Here is a 10,210-nt window from a genome sequence, read left to right on the forward strand (position 1 = left end):
TCTATTCACTCCAACGAAGGGCTAACGCTCGAAACGTCAGCTTTTGTAATCATTACGGTGGCCAATTTACCATTTCAACTTTGTTGATATATCCAAATTATTTCGTTACTCCCACCGACGCAGCCCCAAACAGTTTCTTTTGAAACTATCAGCCTTTATACATAGGGTAAAATTGCATAAAACACTACAACTTGATAAAATGGTTTAACTGGTAGAAATGGTCGCACTAAGTTGAACTGGTCAAACTGGTTAAAAATGGTGCAACCAGTGGAAAACGATTCAAACCATTTAAGTGATCCTAATCGTTAAAATGATTACACTGGCGCAAATTGTGAAATCAAAAAAAATTGTTTTTTTTTTTAATGCTCTAACTTGAAGTAGAAGTGGTCCAGTGTAACTCTATAAAATGGTCCAACCAATTCAAATGGTTTTACTCGCTAGATAGGACATACTGGTCAAAATGGTCTATCTAGAAAATATGGTCCAACTAGCAGGAATGGTATAGTTAGGTCCCACTTGTCTTACCAAATGGTCTGACTACTGAAAATTGTCCAGCCAGAAAGAAAAATTAATTTGGTTAAAGGGGTTAAAAAGGTTAAAAGGGTAAAATTTGTTTCAATGGTCTACCGGTACAAATAGCCTAACTAGATGGAATGGAACTTCTGGTTAAAATAGTCCAATTGGTTAAAAAATTAATGGTCTTGAATAGGTAAAATGGTTCAACTGGCAGTAATGGTCAAAACTGGTTCCACCTGGTCTAACTAAATAGTCCAACCACCTAAAATGGTCCGTTACCCCTAAGGAAGGTTTAAATGTTTAAAAGGGTGATAAGGGTAAGATTTGCTAAATAGTCCAATTGGTTAAAATGGTCCAGCTAGATAAAATGGTCCAACTGCTAGAAATGGTCTAGTTAGAGAATATGATCTGACAAACAGAAAGGTTTTCAAGTTTTGCTCATTCACTAACCATCCATCAGTTTTATGCTTTGAAGAAGGGAAATCATCCCAAGAATCTTAATTGGTAAGACTGTGACACAAAACAGTTTAAAACACTGAGGCTAAGCTACAGTGATACTACCTTCCCATAAAAAATAAATGAGGTTGAACCTCAAGAAAACCATGGCAACCCACTAGTTCATGGTCTACATTTCCTGTCCTGTTCAAATCTTCATACCCAACAGGTCTAAGGGATGAAGTCTATTTTTTAAAGCTCAATCTATGGTTTAAACTCAGTTGTGACAATCCTCAATCCACATTGAATATTTACATGCACTGATCAATTACTTTCTCAAGTCACATGACCCACTGCAGAGACTCAAAAGCTAGGAAATTTAGAAAGTTAACCAAAATTGTGCATTCCTTAACATTAAACTACTCAGCACCTCCATAAACAGAGCATACACCTGATGTCATAATGTATGCCATAATATATGTATTTAGTTTAATTTCAGAGCTGAGCGAAGAGTTTCCAGCAATCTGATTGGTCGAGCGGTTCCTTATATGATGCTATATAAACCGCTCCGCACGGTTTATATAAAATGTTAAAATAAAATGTTAACAAATGTTACTAAAATGTTATGATTTTAGACATTTCTCTGTTGTTCAGCTCTGAAATTATACTAAAACAATTATTCGCCTGAGGTTCGGTGAATATTGTCAAATAATCCACGAGACGAAGTCGAGGGGATTATTCAACGATATTCACCTCGTCTTTGGCAAATAATTGTTAAATATTAATGTATCAGCACTAGTGCATACAACTATACATTTATCCTTATAGACTGAGATGCACGTACCTCATAAAATAATATCATCCACAGGTTGCTTATGATTACTTCCATGACAGATTTGTCTGCAATACAAAATAAAATTAAATATGAGTACTGAAAACTGCCAAAACCTGTATGTACATAGTGCACGTAAAATAATCCTTCAGATTCGGACATTATAACACCAATTTCTTAGACTTCAATCAGCAATCATTTGTGCAAAATCACTCGATATCATTGACTAGTCCTTTGAAATTCAATTTACAGGGAGAAATTAATGCAATATTCTCTTCACCGTGAAGTTGTTCACATGAACACATCTTAACGTAGATTAAATTGATTGGATCAAGAAATACATCGAGATAATGAAATAACAAGGTTTGTTATGGTTGCAGTATGCTAGGAGACGAGAATCACAGTGGAAAATTCCATGTGTTTTGTTATAAGGTAGTTTAACTTCAGAAGTGCTGCATTTGCATGAGTTATAAAGCACAACTTTTCTTTGAAAAGTTCTCAGTGAATTTTCAGGAGGAACGAACTTTCACTCAAAATTTTGGGACTCACTAATTTCCTCAGTGAACTTTTCTACTAGAGTTCCAAACAGTAATGCTTCCACAAAAATTTGTGAAGATTTCCCTGAGGCTTTCGTTTTGGGCAAAAGTTTGTTGAAAAGCCAGGGAAATTTGTCAAAATTCATGGACAGGCACTTTTGCATAACTTTTGCACAATACCTTCACTTGATTTCATCCTATAACTATGAAGCAGGGAACCAGTTTTAATTGGGAAGTATTGGAACATCTTCAAAACAGCCTAAGAGAAATAAACACACAGGTACACTGTACATTAATCTCGCTGGCTCAATTTCTGAGTGGCTATAATTATTATACAAATTAAAGCAACTTATTTTTGCTGGCATCATTTTCAAACATCGCAAATAACATGGTTGCACAAAATAAAAGAAGAATTCCATAATTCTTAGTTTTTTTACACTTGATTTCCTTTGTTTTGAAAAGAAAACCCACATTTTCTTTTATCAGGAGTTAGAAAAATATGTGGGAAACCTGCTGACATAGATTCATTAAGTTTGTCTTATCCCCTCTAGCATTCATCTTTGGCAGATAACACAAGTCTCAGTCCCAGTACTTTTTTATCACTCTAACCCTACCAAACATAATTAGATTCAAGTGGAGAATTTCTACTTGATGAGAATTGAATATGCCCTACATTGCCACTCACCTTAATTATTATTTGACATGTCACATTTGAGTTACAGGTAGCTGACAATTCCATGTCAACAAATTGTTTTTGCACACAATTCTGTCAAGTTACATAAAATTCACAAATAAAGGTGCTTGTCAATTAATGCTTTAGTTTCTGAAATTATTTTTTTTCCACAAAGCAATAAGATAATTATCTAACATACATCATTTCAAATGAGCAGAGGATGGGATATACCATGTGGGTGGCTCCAAAGCAACCTATATACAGCTTGGTAATCAGGGATAGCAATTAGACACATTTTTAGTGCTCCACTTCATTCTGGCTTCACTACTGACTCTCTACTCATGAATGTGAGCATAAAACATTACTCACAGGACAATCAGTTCATCCCATATTGAGACAGAATATTATTCTATGCACTTTTAATTAATAAACTTAAGTTACAATTATTATGATGCTTACAACAATAAAGATGTAAACAGAGTTTATTGAAGCAAAGTGACAAGATATCAACAGGATTTGGAGATGAAATGATGCATAGCGAAGCCAGGAATACAGGCAGCTAGACTAAATGACATCAGTGATGTATAAAAATGTATGAAGCTGTTTTGAAAACAATGAATTTAGCACTAGTGGACATTACACTACAGGTGTAGGTGGCTCTTCTTTCCTGTTGTTTCCAAGTCAAATTGATATTTGAATTGTTGGTTTTTGTGGTGGGTCAGGAAAAGGATAAAAACCAACAACAACCTCAACCCACATGTGACTCCAGGTCTGGGACTTGAACTGGGCAGGCAAGCACTCTCATCCCTGCACCATACCTGCTCCCCTTAACATCTGATACATTTATAGAACAGCGCCTTGCTTAGAAGTCATCACCACTATCCAAAAGCTACAATTAAGGCCCTCAGAGGCAGGTCTACTCTTTCTCACCTGTTGGCAAAAGGAATCTAAGCATTGTGAAATGGTTGTGACAAAGTTTTCGAAGAGCTCTGCAACACACTCCCTTCCAAATGCAGAGGCATCAATAAGCTGACAAACTATTTTACGAGAAAAAAAATAACATATGGTAAAAAGCACCATCTGTAATATGTCATAAAATTGCTATCCCACCATGAACTGTATTTACTGCAAAGTGAATCTGTATCTTTAAATAAATTATACACAGTAAGACATACCCAAACTTGACTAGAGTCCAAGTACATTAAAAGCTACTAAGGAAAACTATAACAAAAACATGGTAAAAAAAATGTTATAATAAAAAACTTAAAAACTTAAATGAGATGAACAAAAGAGCTAAAAGAATAGAAAGCCAGGCCTAGACTGTCTCAGGTCTACCAGAGAGCAGCAGCAACTTACCTATACACAAACCTATCCCGCATGCACCCCTTATTAACAAATGCAACTTTATATACTGTACATAACTGTACAGTCTATGCATCCAAGCTATTCAGAGTGGTTGAAGATCAACTTCCACATGTGCATTGCTATGCCGACGACACACAGATTTATCTGAGTTTCAAACCCTTCAGTAACACATCCCAGGAAGATGCAATCCCTGCGATGGAATGTTGTATCGAGAAGATCAGGCGCTGGCTGATCCATGATAGACTCCTTCTTAATGACGACAAAACTGAGTTTATTATTATTGGAACACGCCGGCAACTTAACAAATTTCAGGCTATGAATATTAAAGTAGGTGGTTCAGAGATAAAATCTAGCCACCAAGTTAAGAACCTTGGGAGCTGGCTTGATCCAAACCTGAATATGCGCCACCATATTACTAATGTATGTAAGGTGGGTTTTTTCTACTTGCATAATATTAGACGCATTAAGAAGTATTTATCGAGAGACAGCTTACTCACTTTGGTACACGCATTCATCACGAGTAGGTTAGATTACTGTAATGCTTTATTGTATGGCCTTCCCAAAGAGCAAATAGCTAAGTTACAACGCGTGCAAAATGCTGCCGCCAGACTAATTATGGATATTGCGAAGTATTCTCACATTACTCCAGTACTCTATGAGTTACACTGGTTACCAGTACTAGCGCGTATACACTTTAAGATCCTATTATTAACTTTTAAAGCCATCCATGGCCTCGCACCCGCATATATTAGCAATCATTTAGTTATCAAACGCAAGTCCTTGTACAATCTTAGATCTAACTCAGGTATTTTATTAGAGCCCCCTAGAGGCAAAATGATGGCAACCCTGGGTAAACGTGCATTTCAGGCAGCTGCACCGCATCTATGGAATGAGCTTCCATTGCAACTACGCAATATTCGATCTGTAGAAATTTTTAAGAATTCAATTAAGACTTTTCTTTTTAGGCAAACCTTTTAATGGTAGATAAATTATGAATCCTATAGCCAATTTAACTGTAATATGTAATTATTATTTATTTATCTATTTATTTTTAATTAGATGAGATTTTAATATTTAGAGATATCAGTTGTAAAGCGCTATTGATCTGTTATTGTAAGTAGCGCTACATAAGAAATAAATTATTATTATTATTATTATTATTATTATCATTACAGTCAAACACTATGTATTCACATCATTCTGTAATCCGTAGACAAACAAATTGTATCTTACCAACTTCAATTGGATAAACAATTTTGCTTGCAGACAATAAAAGCTCTTGGATGTTTCTTTTAATCTCACATTTTGCATGATGGTGCTTGAGTTCACAAAGGATTTCAAATGTCTGGAAGGGAAGTTACAATTGTTTTAGCAATGTACAAACAAATTGTTAATGCCATGTAAATAATTATGTGACATTATCATGTGCTCAAATGTTTAGAAAACCATAATAAAAGTTGAGATGTGTAGGACTGGATGGGTTGACATGAACGGGTCCAGCAAAAGCACTTGCACCCCACCTTCATTTTGTGAGAAAGTGAATCCTAAATGTAAATGTAAGGTTACAGTAGAACAGAAATAAGGAATCTGATGTAATTAGTATTTCCCAATGAATTTTGAGTTTCTTGTTTGACTCACAGAAATGAAGTAAATGTTTTTGTTGTAGAATGTTCACATCCTATTTAGGTTCAAACATGATTTAAAAATATTTGAGACAGTAGCCTTATAATTATAAAACACACATTGACTGAGTTAAGGTGTGCTGGACAAGAAAATGTATGGTTCTCCAGGCTGATGCATGGACCTTGCTGCCCTCAGTCCAAATTTCATGACCACAAGCCAAATATTTTTGCATCCAGGCCTACCACTCAGTGAATAAGTACATTTATTATATGAAACACAAAGGCCCTATACATACTTTTATTGAAAAACTTTGGATACAAATCATGGTTACCAGTCATTTCATACTCACAGCTTTTTCATACTCACCACATTCTTAACTAATGAGGAATATTCATGCTCAATCAGTTTTGTTGTTTCATACCCTCACTATTAAAGCATATTTTCCATGTTAAGTATGTTTTAAGTATGGTCCAAACTTATGGTACACAAAACAGAACTTTACTTGCATCTTACTTACTTGACTCTTTACTAACTCGTCATACACAACAATTGAAATCAAAGACACCCTGGCTGATTTCAATAATCACAGAATGGTGGGACTAGTAAGAACCCACCAGTGTTTTGGTGCAAAGCAGCACAAATTGGGTATGAATCATCTGAATTTGGACATGAATCCACTGAGTACAAAATGTCTGTGGGATTGATATGACTGGAAACTAAAATCCACTGTACGTGTAAATAGACCATACATAATGGCAAAGGACAGCTGGAAAAAGAGACAAGGACCCGAAGGTATTGGCTGAGAGAAGAAAGGAAGAAAATAAAGAGCCACATCCACATGATAAACTGCTAATTGATTGAGTTATCTTGGTCACGATGTATGGATCAAGCACCACAGGGTACATGCACCTTGATCTTTGAGCCAAACATTTTCCTAATCAGACCTCCTCCTGAGTAAAAAATATTTAACCCCAGGCCAAGATTTATGTCAAGCAAGAGTGGAATATTTCTTGTCTGATGCAACCTGGCCCATTCAAGAAGCATTTTCCTAGAGGGATTTTTCAAACTGTATTTCAACACAAGCATATGAGGGGGCATACTGATACATGTCACAGAACAACCCTAAATATACGATTAAATTGACCAAATTCTGTAATATTATTAACACTATCAAGAACATATTGGTTTTACCTTTTTGACTTTCTGACAAAGTTTAAGATTTTTCAGGGAGCAAAAATAAATTCTACACCATATACTTGTGAGTGGCTCTAGCAGTTCTTGGTTTTCAGATAAAAGGTCACCTTTCTGAGTTTGTACAAAAATCAGCTTTGACACTACATCCAAGGTTGCCAGTTTCTGCTTGAGCGTGATTTCCCTTAATGAAAAAGAAAGATGATCTTCTCAGAAACAACTTCATAACCCCATTTTATACTAACACAAAACATAACTGCAAAGGTAAATTATAGTATCTAATGTTTTCGCCATCGTTTCTTTTGTACAACAATTGTATCATGTATCCACAGTGAAGTATGGGGTTATGTGGAAATTTTGACATATTCTTTGTTAGGACGTTGAAGAAGTTTTTAATTCTATTTCCAATTAACAATAGAAGGCAGCCAAACAGAGTCCTAATCCCATTTCACGCACGACCTTTAGGTGTCAGTTGTCACAAATTTTTAAGGAGAAACCTTCAAATTCCTCTTTGCGAGTCAGTGCAAGGTAATAGGGAAATCTTGAGGTTTTCACGAAATGAAAGAAAAAAATGAACGGGTCACGTTCACTTCAACAGGTGTAGAGTATCGCGTTACATAGAATTGTTACATGTACTGTAAGGACATTTCCTTTTTACCCAATCGTATTATAAATCTAAGTCCCTAAGTAAAGGTAAAATAACTAGTCATGATTCCTTTATAGTAAATATACTATCTTGATCATTGGGAGTTAAGTTAGAGCAATGAAAGGAGTCACTTGACCAATGAATACTCTACAGGAGGCAAATCACGCCTCGAGCAGCATGCAGGTTCATAAATTCACGAATCACGCACGCTTTTTCTGTAAAATTCACGCGTGACATAATAATTTTTTACTAAAATCATCCTTTGCCGCCCTCACAATAGATATATACTGTATAAGTGGAAATCATGAATGCGTTGTGTGTGATTCACTCACTGGAGATATTCTTCGGTCTTGACACAAATATCTAGCCATGATCTTGGCCAAGATTCTTTGTAAGTACTGATTAGATTCTTGATTTCTTGAACGCAGAAAGTTTCATCCATCAATAAGGTATATCCATTTAGGCAGTTGGCACCCAACTCTTCGTAGTCGTTCTGTGTCGCTGAAGGAGAGAGTAAGCTGCTTCGAGTCGTTCAGTTAGCAATAACGGGACAAAGTTTTTAATCGGCGCGGCTGTGTTAGAGAAAAAAGCAGGGGAGGCTTGGGTCGGGTCCCATACCCGACCCGACCCAAGCCTCCCTTGCATTTTCACTCCGTCTCTAACGTTAGTATCGCGCTACGTTCTAATAAATGAACGTCGGACTCACGTTGCCCGAAAAAATTGCAAGTAATTTTTTATGCTATTTTCAGCAGATACATCTATGAGCGTATGAGCATATTTTTTTATCAAGGAATACTCTACAGGAGGCAAATCACGCCTCGTGCAGCTCTCATAGAAAAACATAATGGCTATCGGCGGCTACAAGGAAGTGGCTACTGTAACTGGCTGGTTAAGGCGATTCCTTCTCCTAAATGTAACCTGGATAAATGTGTGTGTGAAGGTTATCTATCCAGTTGGACTCTAAAAGCGTAAATTAATTAAATGAAAATGTATTGATCGTATAGTAACACGAAATCTTGCTGATTGGCCAAGTACGCTACCCAACTCCATAGGCTGAAAAAAATTGCTTTATCTATCGTCATGCTCAGAGGCCACATTTAATTGATCAAATTGTGAAAACTGTAGGTTTTTGAGAAATCCATTTGAGTACGTGCATTGTAAACAAAGCATTTAGAGATGAAGTATTAGTGGTGAGCGAGCACACGCTCTTATTTCCAAAAATAGAGTATGAACTACAAGTGCCTGTCTTCGAGTTCGTGCACACAACTGAATACTGTACTGCACGATGCCAATCAGCAGTTGATGGGCTGCAAAAGCATGAGAGAAATTTTCGATATTCGTATTGGTTGCTGAAAAATCTGTTTTGAACTGGGCGAGGGCATTAATTTCCAATCCATTCACACAAAAAGGCTTGAAACGCGTTGGTAACCCGTTAACAATCTACACACCCTGTTGACTCGTTCGAAGCAAGGGAAATCAAGGTGACAATAAAGCCTGAATTTTCGGCCTCTAAAGTTTTAGAAATTCAGACATCTTATTAGAGCGGTTCTCTACTTCGCTATTTTTGCCGTATATAGAAGGGTAGAACTTAATGCAATTCAGTTTAAAACATGACGATAACGTATTGACATACTTAAACACAAAAAGCAATATTTGCGGGGAGTTCAAACTCAGATTCTGGTCTGTTCATACTCTTCATATTCTCTTAACATTAATCAGAAAGAGTGTACTTCATGTATTTTGAACTTTTAACCTTTGATTTACATAACCTCAAATGTGATAAATTTCTCGACAAAAAGGTTTGTTCCCTTTCACTTGACTTTCCTTTGTAGTGTTTTGGCCGAGCACGGCGCAGTTATAGAACAGTAAAACCGAGTCTATAAAAACCGCCATTGTTCCCCCTTTCGTTTTATCAAATAGCCTCAATACAGGCTATAGCTTGTTTTAAGAGGAAATTATTCCTAGTTGATAAAGACACGGGCTTACCAAAACGAAAAGGGGCTCTGCCGTTTAGGTTTACGAGAATATTACGATTACATGGGGAGTCTCCGTCAGTAATAAATGCCACCATTTTTGTTAATATGCATGCGCTATGTTCATAAAATCGAATGATCTTTGGCTTACTTAAACCTCAATATCAAAATCACATTTGGACGTTTCCATGATCGTTTAACATATATTCCACTACCTAAACGTATACATAAAACAACACGTGTATATAATCTATTTCAACATCTAGCAGTTTTTTTCTTTTTTAATGTCTGCGTATAACCAATCTAAGCTCGGTAAGTTTCAGAAGTATGGGCTTAAGCAAAGTCAGCATTGGTAAGACAGGGCTGTTTTATTGCCTGTTTGTGAAAAGGAATAAGGATAATTGCTATTCAATTGAGTTA

At 36.2% G+C, this 10,210-nt stretch overlaps 1 protein-coding gene and 1 long non-coding RNA gene across 3 annotated transcripts in view; one reads left to right on the forward strand and one right to left on the reverse strand.

The window, feature by feature from the left end:
* LOC111338265 (tRNA (32-2'-O)-methyltransferase regulator THADA) overlaps positions 1–8,382 on the reverse strand; it is a 67,768-nt gene extending 59,386 nt beyond the window's left edge. For both annotated transcript variants that reach the window (XM_088726024.1, XM_088726023.1), the window contains exons 1-7: positions 8,150–8,382; positions 7,172–7,355; positions 5,591–5,702; positions 3,923–4,029; positions 3,005–3,085; positions 2,500–2,578; positions 1,796–1,851 (exon numbers count right to left, since the gene is read on the reverse strand). In XM_088726024.1, coding sequence (XP_088582150.1) covers positions 1,796–1,851; positions 2,500–2,578; positions 3,005–3,085; positions 3,923–4,029; positions 5,591–5,702; positions 7,172–7,355; positions 8,150–8,259 — 729 coding nt within the window. In that variant the 5' untranslated portion in view covers positions 8,260–8,382. The remainder of the gene's footprint in view (positions 1–1,795; positions 1,852–2,499; positions 2,579–3,004; positions 3,086–3,922; positions 4,030–5,590; positions 5,703–7,171; positions 7,356–8,149) is intronic.
* Positions 8,095–10,210, forward strand: part of LOC148728619 (uncharacterized) — a 3,078-nt gene continuing 962 nt past the window's right edge. The window contains exon 1 of the long non-coding RNA XR_015989082.1: positions 8,095–8,208. This is a non-coding gene — a long non-coding RNA (uncharacterized LOC148728619). The remainder of the gene's footprint in view (positions 8,209–10,210) is intronic.

This window comes from Stylophora pistillata, chromosome 6 (assembly GCF_964205215.1).
Source record: "Stylophora pistillata chromosome 6, jaStyPist1.2, whole genome shotgun sequence".
NCBI classification, from domain to species: domain Eukaryota; kingdom Metazoa; phylum Cnidaria; class Anthozoa; order Scleractinia; family Pocilloporidae; genus Stylophora; species Stylophora pistillata.